Genomic DNA, 12,779 nt, shown 5'->3' on the forward strand with positions numbered 1-12,779 from the left:
TTTATACTTCTATTATTACCAAGATCTATACGGAGAATCAACATGAATCCTATCAACCAACGTGACAGCAAGGGATTGGAGCCCACGCACTTGCTGTCGCTTTTGCCAAATAAAAGGGTAATGGTTAGATAATTAAACTAAAAAATAAATGGCAAAGGAATTAAATTACGAACGGCTGGAGAGATTGTGTTTACTCACTGCTGTTTACATGTACTTTTGAATTTTGAGGTAAGAACTTGTGCAGGGATGGAATTACGCCCCGTACCGATTGCCATAGTAGTGCATTTCATCACAAAATAAACAATGTTGAATTGACGACAAAAGCACCGAGGTGCCTATATTTATGCTTAGCAAAGAAAAACATAAACGCCGATATTTAAGAATTCTTAAGGGATGTTTATTGTTTTTAATCCACATGATGGTATAAAAAAATGCACGGAAAACTTATTTGGGATGATCATAAAAACTTCTCAATATCACTAAAAACACAGTTACTAACATATGTAAAAATAAAGAAAAATGTAAAGAACTTTTTAGATTACAGTAAACACAATACGCAATTCCTGTGCTCGTCCTGTTGGTCATCGCGCCGCTCTCCAACTTTCTCTTTTCCGTACTTTCGTTATCCAGTGTCACGGGTTCTGGGCCCCGTAACTCGAAAGCATCGCGTATGGCGAATAGCGATATCACATAGAGGCTACAACGTAAATATGGGGCGAGTATGGGCGAATTATGGAATCGAGACGCTTGCGCTCGGTTGAAATGCACGATGCTTTCGAGTTACGGGGCCCTGAACGTTTCGGTGGGACTCGTAAATATAGTGTACCGGTAATTGGTCATGTACAGCGTCGGGGCTTGGGTAATGAACCGTTTGTAGAGCCGATAAAAACTCGTCGCCGATTCTCACACAAATGGAGTGGATAATTGTTTCGGTTGAAGCTTCGGGCGTTGATGATTGTATCTGAAGTAATGCAAAGATGGACGTCAGCAGATAGAACACAAAACATCAACTGCCATCTAATACAAGCTACAATTATCCTTTGTTAACAAAGGGTAATATCAACACGCAATGCACACTATTTTTTGTTTCCATATGTACTAGCATCTTATAACACGATATTTTGACCCCCTAGCGTTCCTTTTGTTTGCAAACAAAACATGTCACACGCTACATTATCTTGATCTAAAAAGTGACCGCGGTCACCATTGCTGTGCTTTCACAAAGGTCGCCTGCCTGTGACACTGGAACTAACACTGCACTGCAGACAGTGACCACTGCATAAAAGGAGGTGGATATCAGTGTGAGAAAATCCAGTTTAGTGGGCGTCAGTCATACGTACTCATACCTTGGCCAAAAGCACCGTAAGCAAAAGGTAAGTGAATTCTGTCACACTGCACATATATTTGTGAAGTGGCGTTTTCCCGATACAAATGTATCATATTCACTAACCGATCCTGAGGTGACTCTATTATATAATTTCCAATTTCTTCCATACTACATTCAAATTTATCTTCAGTGTTATTCAGCGTTAGATTTTTATGTCTCCTCCAACCGACGAAATTATTTGAACTGAAGATTTAAGTTGAAGATTGGGGATACCTTTTAGCTTAATCGTATCGTGCGCGTTAATAGAATGGATCGAGCGCAAAATAGGGTCAGGCAGTGACGCCGCATGATAAATAAGTATCAACATGTGCCTAAATGGAGACTACCCCTCTATAGGTGAGCGGCAAAACCCCAAAAAGTGCTTTATTTAAGGAGTTTAGTGTCCCCTTTATACACAGACCTGAATTATATATCATTTGAAAGCTCAGAGTCTGCTGGTCAAAGTTAGCCATGATGTGGAAATGGCAATTGCCTGCATAACCATGGAAACGGACAATTTCCAAGATGGCCGCCTGTTTTTTTGCATTTTTTCTAAAAATACAAATCATTGATAAACATACCTAAAACATTGTCTATCATCTAACCTTTACATGTTTTGTGATGAGGGAAGTTATGGGCTTAAAAAAACACCATAGCAGGATTTCAAGATGGCCGCCGTTTTCAAGATGGCCGCCATTGTCTATGAAAAATTGGTCAAATTTTCTCATTTTATTCCAAATCTTTACATATAGAATCAAAACTGTGGTGTCCACAAAATAGTTATTGCATGAATTATACAAAGTAGGTATATTTTCATTTAGTTATGGCATTTGGTTAAATTTGGGGGATGGTAAAGCAGTCAATTTTCAAATATTCAACATGGCCACCATGAAATGCCTATTTCCATGAGGTAGGCTTTTGTGCACTTAAATAATCAAAAAAATTATTTTTATTACCAAGCTCAAAACATATTTTTGCTAGATGCTAGATTTTACATGATGCTTCATACAACTTCTTCAAAATGGCCACCATTTTCAAGATGGCCACCGTTTTCAAAATGGCTACCATCATTTGTGAAAAGTGTTCGAATTTGCTCATTTTATTCCAAATCTTTACATATAAAATCAAAACCATAATGTCCATATGACTATTATGGAATGAATTATACAAAGCAGTCATTAATTTATTACATTATGGTATTTGGTTTCACTTCAGTGATATTTTAGCAGTCATTTCTTAAATATTCAAAATGACTCACTGCCATGAAATGCAAATTTCCGTAACTTGGGATTTGATTCAGCTAAATCATCAAATAAATAATTTTTGTGTCCAAGCTCTCATTCATATTTGTGCTAGATGCTACTTGATGCTTAATACATCTTCAAGATGGCCACCATTTTCAAGATGGCTGCCAAATGATGTTTTTTTTCTCAAAATTGTATTACGCACATCTAAAGGATGAAATTATTCGCAAAGCATTACTACATATATGGTTGTAAAAGAAAAATAATTGTAAGATATGTGCTATTACTGCAACTTTTCACTTATAATAAACAATTTTTGGATTTTCCAATATTTATATGTACTAACACATGTTAAGTCAAGTCAAAGTTAATACTGTGTTTCTTGTTGTGAACCTTTGTGCACGATTGTCACAGTAAAAAGAAATCCCATAGTTTGGAAATATGTAGACAATTTTTTAAAAAATTATTTTTTTTTGATCTATCAAATTTAATGTATTTACCAATACCAAAATGTCTGTCATATTAAAACAGGAACCTATCTGTATTTGAAGTGCATCAGTCCATATAACCCACTGCAAATCCATGATGCATTTCTGCGGTCTACATTTATCAAGTTGACTTCTCAGTAAAGAAAGGAGCACATAAATACACTATTTTGCCGCTTCAATTATCTTCAAAATTTTATCTCAGTACATTTCTAAGTACCCATACTCTCATATATACCTTAAAATGCTTGTGCCTGCATGCGTTATCTACTCACACACACCCACGAACACATATACATGCTAAACCCTTAACATGTTCTTTGTATCTACATTAGTGACCTGTCACTCATGCTCTTTCATCAAAATCATAATCAATTTCAATACATGTCCCCAGAGAATATGGATTCTGACATATCTAGTAGGTACACTGGGTCCTCTGAGCATAGTTTGTCACAAACAATTTGGGCAACATTGCCCTTACTGACACAAGCTGAAATGACCTGCAGCTGACACAAGTGCACCCTGTTCTAACAAAGTTTAAAAGAAGAGCTTGAAGGAGGCAGTCCCAAAACTGAAATTAGGAAATTCCCCTCATCCCCAGGCCTGGGAATCTGAGAAATTTGGCAGCAAATCTTCAGACATACTCTCAGATACATGTTGGTCACCCATAAAACCCACAGCACAAGACTTGTAAAACTCCTACACATTTGACACCTCATACCACATCAACTGTGAAACTTCGCTATTCTTTCTTTGGTACCAAAATAAAAAGCTGAAAATCTGAGAGATATCAAAGCTTTAAATGCCAAAGTAAGCCCTCTTATTGCCATGTTGAATTGTTTTCCACACAACCCTCTGCGCTGAAGTGGATGCTGCATAAACATCAGACTCTACAATGCCTACCAATGGTCAACAAATCTGCAACGGCCCAAATTTTCCCAATAGAAGCAATGAAGCATGACAGTGTATGGGAACCACCCATACAAATGACATGGCAACCAAACTCTTCAGGAAAAGACCAGTTTATTTGTTGGGCTATGGCATATAGCTGTTGGTCGTCCGTTTGTACAGCAAATTGCTGTGCAAGTGAAGCACTCGTACCCCAACACTTCAACATTGTGGTGTAAAATGTGTACATGTCATTAGGTTTAACATCAAGAAGTGGCATATATGCAACTGCAGTAGAGGTCGTTTTCTTCACAGACAGCTGATTGAATCCTGTCCGAAAAGAAATGACCTGCAGGTGCAAAAGCTAAACTTTATTGTTTACAGGTAGGAGATTTCAATGGGACATTCATAAAAGACTCCATGCAATAACTTTAACTTGCATTACATTCTCTTTGTAATAATTGAGCTGTTCTAAAACCTCTCTTCTTGGTGGCTAAGCAAGTGTCTTAGGTTTCTAAAATGGTGTGCATTCCATTGGTGAATTGAATTTATCAGAGAGAGCAAGTGACTTGGACTTCCCAACTTCTAATGGGATTCTTTTACGTACTCACAGGGAGGTGTAGAACTTGCTTTTGAAAAACTACTGGCTCACCATAGCATGGAAGGTGTTTTCCCATCCGTAGTTTCTGCACTAATGTCAATGTTGTCGTCACCCTCATGGATAATATGTTCACCATCACAGCGTGACACAATGTCATGTGGAATGTAGACACTATCTTGCTGCCTTTCTACTTCTAACTCAGCAATGTATGTCATTAATCCTTCTAATATCACCATAGGAGATGCAAAAACCGTGGCTGTGAAAGGTATCTATCAAACTACAAGACCCAAAATCATTGTGCAGCAAGTCCTACTTGTAGAGGTGGAAGAACTTTGCAACAGCTGAACATATGCATTCAGCAATAGCCAGGCATCTTCTGTGTACACCATCAGATGATGGAAACTCACTGCTCGCTGCATTAAATGCATCTAAGTTGGTTAATCCAAAAAACAAACTTTAAAGCAAATCTGGGACAAATAGGCTTAATTTCTGAGACTAATGTCACTTGGTAAGGGTAGTATTCTGAAAGACCTTTTTTTCCTGTGTTTTCAAGATAGAAACTGCTTTGTATACATTGATTAATTGGAAGACAAGTGATCAGCATCTTCTGTCACTGTATCTTATGGATCTAGTGAGATTGATGAGCTCAGGTCTTGTATGATTCTTTGGGCAGCTTTGATAGCATCACCTAAAGAAATCTTACTACAACACATAACAGCTAGTGGACTTCCCTTGTCCGTGTTATACAGGAAAATGAAACAGCATCACCATAATGCTTTGTAGTCTCATTTTGAGCTTTTCACCTCGATAGTTGGACGCCACACTAGAAAGGAGCAGAAATCTCTACCTGTCAAGAAGGCTAGATACTAGTAGTGTAAAAGCTTTATTGTTTGCCATCAGGTCATAATCTATTTCTGCTATCAGTTGATAGACTGCAACATCATATAGATTACCAGATTTCATCGAGGGGTGATAAGTCAGATTGGTTTTGCTAGTACTTATATACCCTGTAAGAGGAAAGACAGGATGCATGATATACAGCATCCCTTGCAATCAAATCATCTTTATCTAAGAACCTAATAAAGTTGTCACCTCATGTTACCTGCCATAGCATTTTGGCGAATCCAAATTGTTATTAACATTCTAAATGTATGGAAAACAATCCAAGAAGCTGTGTCAGCATTTGATATACTGAAAAGAATAGATCCAATGTACGTGGATGATTTGGCATTATAATGATAATGATAAACAATATGCATAGGAGGGTTCCTATATCCCTTTTTCAGTGTATCCATTACTAATTATGCCTAATTATTGTTTGAGTAATCAAAGCTAGTATTTGTGTTCTATTTTTTTTTTAATTTGACATTAAAAAATTAACACATAACCCCGACAATTTCATATCTTGCTGACAAAAGCTTTTTTTAAATGGAATCTGACCTGCATAAGGGGATTATGGAAAAAAAACACAACTACAAGTGAAAACAATATAGATATGATAGAGGTGTCATTGTCATTTTTCTGCTATATTTGGTACCTTATATTTATTTCCTCTTAAATATTACCATAATAAAATCTCTTTATTAAATAGAAAGTATCAAAATATTTAAAATAGTAATTTTAACATTGATAATCCACAAAGGTGCAATACAAAAAATAAGAATGATAATTTAACATGGGCGGCCATATTGGATTTGGCTGTCATTTTGAAGTTAACTGGTAGTTTTTCTTTAATTTGGGAAACACACAGCATTCTTCAAAGCAATGTTAGAAGAGTGATATAATTTGTTGCATGCTGTTTACTTTCATGTGAGAATTTGACTGACAGGAAGTCACCAGCATAAAATGTGTAAATAATGTCATTTCGTTTAAATGACATTTAAATTTGCATTTATCATATTAAAAAAACAATTAAATCTTATAAAACAACATCAATTCAAAGCCAAAAACTTATTTTAAATTTTGGAGGTTTTTTGTTTTTATATTGTATATGATTTTTTTTATTGTATAAATTTTGCCTTTGGAAAATGCTATTTTAGTGAATTTTAACAGGAAAATGGACGCCATCTTGAAAATGGTGGCCATTTTGAAAAGGTTGTATGAAGCATCATGTAGCATCAAGCATCTAGCACTAATATATGTGTGAGTTTGGCATTTAAAGATATTTTGTGATGATTTAGCTGAACTAAAGTCCACATCATGGAAATTTGCATTTCATGGCAGCCATTTTGAATATTTGAAAATTGACTGCTTAAACCTCTCCCAAATTTAACCAAATGCCACAATGTAATGTAATAATAACGACTTTATGTAATCCAGGCAATAAAGGTCATATGAACATTGTGGTTTTGATTTTATATGTAAAGTTTTGGAATAAAATGAGAAAATTTGACCAATATTTCACAAACAATGGCGGCCATCTTGAAAACGGCGGCCATCTTGAAATTCTGGTATGGTGTTTTTTTTAGCCCATAACCTCCTTCATCACAAAACATGTAAAGGTTAGATGATAGACAATGTTTTAGGTATGTTTATCAATGATTAGTATTTTTAGAAAAAATGCAAAAAAACAGGCGGCCATCTTGGAAATTGTCTGTTTCCATGGTTACGCAGGCAATTGCCATTTCCACATCATGGCTAACTTTGACCAGCAGACTCTGAGCTTTCAAATGATATATAATTCAGGTCTGTGTATAAAGGGGACACTAAATCTGAAAATTTTGGCCTTCTGCCGCTCACCTATCTAGGGTAGAACTGAGGGTGTGCAGAATGCGCATGTGCGTAAATAAGCTCTGGAGATTGCTGTCACCATAATATGTCGTTTGACTACGCCAAACTTTTCTATTGTTATTGCTAAAATTTAATGAGTCCATTTCAAGCTTAAGTATACTTTCTAACAAAAAATATTGTAGTCACTTAGAGTTTCAGTTATAAACATTCATGTGTAGCCTTTCCATGCAGATAGTATTTTGCCTGTTAACGAAAACAGTTGTCCGTTGTTATGATAATCTTGCATTTAATTATGTATAACTGCATGCAGCCTTCAAATTTTGTATACATGATATATGGCCATATTTTCATACATTGCTACTCACCTAACATGCTTCAATTTGTATACATTTTAGTTGGGCAGAGTACAGCAGTCGCCTGGGAATTGATGGCGGGGATTCTTTTCTCGAAACGTCTATTAAAAGACGTCTTTTGTCGACGTTTTACACAGAAGGCACTTTTCATAAAAAAGGTGAGCATACAATACACGGAGCACCATACACGAAACGTTGTTGGTGCCTGTCTAATAATCACCTTATGCAAATTAGATATGACTGAGTAATTTTAGTATTTATAATAGTACTTGTATTTTTTAGTTTTATTTCATTGTATGTGCTTGCCTTGCGTTATTGAAAGCATATGTCCTGGTGACGTTTTTAGAACAGTATTAAATTTGCTTTGTCAAATAATTTAAATACAAGAGCTATGGTTAGATAATTAAGATAATAAATAAATGGTCAAGTAATTAAAATACGAACGGGCCGGAGGGATTGTGTTTACTCACTGCTTTTACATGCAATTTTGAATAAAAAACAACTACAACAAAAAAGCACTCCGGAGAGCAGTCCTCCGCCTCAGCAATTCAATTTTCATTATTATTAATTAATCGAATATTATAGTGGCATATTGATGTTTCTACGTGAAGGTCTGTGTTTGCAGTTGTCGGACGAAAATATAGCATTCCGGAATAGAGGTGAATTAGGCACGTAGCAACACCCAAGTCCACCCTGCCTGTAGTTATATTGTGACTGGCATTCCGGAATAGAGGTGAATTAGGCACGTAGCAACACCCAAGTCCACCCTGCCTGTAGTTATATTGTGACTGGCATTCCGGAATAGAGGTGAATTAGGCACGTATCAACACTCAAGTCCACCCTGCCTGTAGTTATATTGTGACTGGCATTCCGGAATAGAGGTGAATTAGGCACGTAGCAACACTCAAGTCCACCCTGCCTGTAGTTATATTGTGACTGGCATTCCGGAATAGAGGTGAATTAGGCACGTAGCAACACTCAAGTCCACCCTGCCTGTACTTACATTGTTGTGAGAATCTCATTATGCCTGAAGTTTGAGAATTAATTATGCTGTTAAAGGAATCGTCCTCATCCGCTTTTGCGCACCTCTGAGCTATTATTTAAACATTATTTAAACATTAAAACAGTGCTTAACTACAGGTATTCTCACAAAGGTCAGTACATGGATGCAATGTTCATTTGTGCGTATATTCTATACACAATACCCGTAGGCAATTTCGACCCCTATATGTTCCTTTTTGTTTGTCAACAATAAAGCACAGGCGCGTACTTCAACATCTTGTTTTTAAAAGTGTCCATTAACTGTCCACAATGGTTGACCGATTGGTGACACTGGAAGTAGCACCATGCTGTAGACACACACAAAGCGTAGCATGGTGGACATAAGTGGAACCCCACAAATATAATTTGTGCAAATTATTTGTAAATAATACATTTTGCTGACTCATTACATCATAGACTTTAGGTTGGAAAGCCTCATTGAATTTTTAATGTAATATTTTTATCCCTAAGGCCATGACATTAAATACATTCAACAATATGTTGCATTAAATCAGTTACAATGATTAGGAAAGTCACTGAAAATCCAGTTTTAATGATATGATAATATCTTTTGTCACACTTTAAAAGGCATATGAAGTATATATATATATATATATATATATATATATATATATATATATATATATATATATATAATGTTCATCTGTGGGATTCAAGTGTGTCTTGATCGTTATTCGGAAAATGGGTGCATTGAGGAGGATGAGTTTTGTTTTGGATGAGGGTGTCGATCCTCTCCCTGGATTCACCCATCCCTTTCTCATAACTGGCTCATACCGTTAACAGTATAAACCACTTTGATAAATAACTGGCTATTGGCCCATAAGGCTACGTGTAGTTTCTGCATCCTGGGGCGCATTCAGAACAGATCATCCGAGGGCTAACTAATCCGCAGACTAAATATGGCGGATCCCTCGTAAAAAACAGCGCCACTTAATCCCCTGATGGTCTCCCCGCCTCCACAAGCGCCATTAAACGAATTAATCCGACATCATGGGTTAATTGCAAGGCTCTTGCAGCGACATGTGGAGGTGGGGAAGACACCAACGAAATAGTCGGCGCTGCTTTTAAGTGGGGTCAGCCATATTGAGTCCGCGGATCTGTAAGTCCGATGATCAGTTTCTTGTTCTGAATGCCCTCTATAACAGCAAGATACCTTGTTAAATGTTGCGTTTCATAAATCCGTTGGTTATGGCTACCATGTCACTTATTTAATGCTGCGTGACATAATACCGTGTTTTTATGGCTGTTACCCTCAATGCCTGTTAGTTTTCATGACACCAGAAGAACCTAATAATCCAACGACAGTAAAAGGTACGCACAGCAATTTTTGAGCAATATTATTGCCTTGAAAAGAAATGGCAGTTTGCAAGTGCTGCTATGGATTTCATTCCATGTATCTTCTAAATTAGGGCAATTTTCTTTCATGTGTTATCCTTTCCATTCATTTTATTTCAGTCTCCTCACGACTACCCGGTTGTTACAGGATCGGAGCACTGGAAAAGAAAAGTCCGCACTTTTTTCAGAGCCCACGATGTAGACCGCGACGGATATCTGACCAAAAGAGATTTTGAAATGACTGCTCATCGTATTGCCGCTTTCATGAATCTTGATGGTAAATACACAAACCCTTGAAATTAATTCAATGTTATCAAATAACGAGTAGCCGAAGTAAATATTTAATTCGCTAGTGTGTTTGGAAATAACTCGCAGCAAGACCTTATAAATATCAATTACATTACAAACATTATATAATTTCACAGCAAATGATGATCGTGTGTTAGATTTAAAGATACACTGTTTTTATGCATTTGTGAAATTACATTACGTGTTAATAACAATTATAAATGTGTGTTTAATTTAATTTTTTGTAAATAGAAATTAATCATTCCCAGTATTTCTTATATTAAAGATCTCGTTTTGCGTTTTCTATGTTTCTTTCAGACAAATCGGCACAGGATTTACTGAAAAATCGTTTGAAAATCTGGGAAGCAATTGTTCAAGGCGGGGACCCTGATAGTTCCAAGGTATCTGAGGAGGTTTATTTTTCTAATCTCCTCGCTTCCCTAAATTCCAACTTTCGCGATTTAGCTGTTGGTTTCGTAAACAATGACTTTGATACAATGGATCTTGACGATGACGGTTTCATCTCCCCGAAGGAACACAGAGCATTTTTCTACGGCTTTGGAATTCCGACAGAGCATTCTGCGGCAGTCTTTGAGGCGTTTGATATTGACCGCGATGGTTTGATAAGCAGAGAGGAGTTCATTCAAGGCGCGGTGGATTTCACTTTTAGTGAAGATGAAAATAGCCCTTACAATTGCTTTTTGGGGCCACTTGTGGAATAAACTATTTTTGGGCCCTTTGCATGGTCCGTAATATTTAACCATGGAGGCCACAACACTTAAACATAAGAGTTATTCACTAGTGTAGTTAAACAAATTGTATATTATAATATTTATATGTATATAAAATTGATTTTACGGGCATTTCTTTTCTTCCATCACCTTCATTTGAGATTAATGATTATAATGGCCATAATCATATAGCAGGCGTTTCTGGCAAAATTGGTCTACACGTACCACATCATATACAGAGGTAGAATTCTTAGTAGAAGCAATGATAGCAACAGTATGTGTATTCACTCAGAATATTAAGTGATGCTTTTTGCACCTATCAAAATGTCGATATATATCTAAAAATCTTTGAAAGTAAGAAAGAAATAAACGGAAGTAATTATATCAATGACAAACGTTACTTTGTGTCTGCAAACGTTATTAAATGATGAATTTACATGATAAGCTAAGTGAGCGTTGCTTTAGAAAGAATGAGCAACTTATTAACATATTGAAATCTTAATATTTGCAATTTAACCTATACCCAATTTAGTCGATTCTAATATGTAAATGTAAAACCCCATTGTTATTGCTTGAATAAATTACCTGTCTATGACTCTTAAGTATATTATTCCAATAAAACTAAAAAAGACGTTTGTGTAAATAATACCAAATAAAGGTTCAAAAATATGATTCATTATAAACAGACAGGCATATCTGAAGACACGTCAAGTAGTATTGTGCCAGTTGTAACGATGATGTTTGTTCGGTGGCTTATGGTGACATTTTACATTTTATTTGTCATCGCTTATGATCTCCAAACAAATGTTGTATAAATAATAATTTAATCATTTTGCCATATTTTGCGGCCCACCTAACAAAATGCAAGGAACAACCGTCAAAGTTTTCAATTAGAATTTTAATTGCAATGAAAGTTTGATGCTTTTTGACAATGTTTCCATACAAGTGTGCACCGTCGCCGAGTCGCCACTCCCATAGGTCCAATAGTCGAACCCTGCAATGTTCTTTCCTGTAACTTTTTTGCTGGAATGCATTCTTCAGGCCGAGAGAACCAAAATTAGCTTGGTTGCTATTTCCGAGACATTGAGCATTTTTCAATATGGCCGTCAATTTATGAGGAAATATAGAAAACGACCAGAAGTCGCCGGGTATACTTCATTAAGTGCTTCTTTGAATGTTTATCCTATCAGGAGAGAACCAGTCCCAGTAGAGTGTGTCAACAATGACGACAGATTTGCCTGGCTACAGTGGCTGACAAAAGGATGTATTTATTCTTGATTTATTGTGCTTTTACAGAAACAATGACAAAACTTGAATGTCTCCTTTTTCTGAGCACCCACAAACACGACACAATTTAGTGACAGCAGATAGTACTTCAAAACCCTGCCAGCGATTTTTCTTAAAAGCCTCAGTTCAGATTTTATCGTAAGTAAAGCAAAATTATACCCTTTAAATGAAAATCTGTAATTAGGTGCTCACAACTTCCTTACAATAATATTTAAACCAACAAGACGGCACGAGATTGAAGCCGATACATTTGCCGTCATGCACCTCTGCCAATCTTTGAGATGACATTTTGTGCAGGGATAGATTTGCAACCCATACCGAATGCTATCTCACCTCAAAACAGAAAGGTTGCATTTGACTATAAACGCCCCCAGGTGCTTATGCTTAGCAACGATATTTTATACTTCTA

The 12,779-nt window shown here is 36.4% G+C and overlaps 1 protein-coding gene across 1 annotated transcript; it reads left to right on the forward strand.

Moving 5' to 3' along the window:
* The first annotated feature begins 1,168 nt into the window (after window positions 1-1,168).
* LOC106151922 (sarcoplasmic calcium-binding protein-like) lies at window positions 1,169-12,093 on the forward strand. The gene is made up of 4 exons (XM_024075794.2): window positions 1,169-1,373; window positions 7,710-7,825; window positions 10,185-10,341; window positions 10,671-12,093. Exons 2-4 carry the CDS (start codon window positions 7,742-7,744, stop codon window positions 11,072-11,074), a joined length of 645 nt encoding a protein of 214 aa, XP_023931562.2. The 5' UTR covers window positions 1,169-1,373; window positions 7,710-7,741; the 3' UTR covers window positions 11,075-12,093.
* The last annotated feature ends 686 nt before the right edge of the window (window positions 12,094-12,779 follow it).

The sequence above is a fragment of the Lingula anatina genome, chromosome 6 (assembly GCF_051362555.1).
Source record: "Lingula anatina isolate TDL-2025a chromosome 6, LinAna3.0, whole genome shotgun sequence".
NCBI lineage: Eukaryota > Metazoa > Brachiopoda > Lingulata > Lingulida > Lingulidae > Lingula > Lingula anatina.

What these genes read in the sequence shown, in the direction of transcription:
- LOC106151922 (XM_024075794.2), top strand. Translation starts at nt 7,742, where the DNA reads ATGGCGGGGATTCTTTTCTCGAAACGTCTATTAAAAGACGTCTTTTGT. An exon ending in AGGCACTTTTCATAAAAAAG is followed by an intron (nt 7,826 to 10,184) that starts GTGAGCATACAA and finishes ATTTTATTTCAG; the next exon opens with TCTCCTCACGACTACCCGGT. An exon ending in CGCTTTCATGAATCTTGATG is followed by an intron (nt 10,342 to 10,670) that starts GTAAATACACAA and finishes TGTTTCTTTCAG; the next exon opens with ACAAATCGGCACAGGATTTA.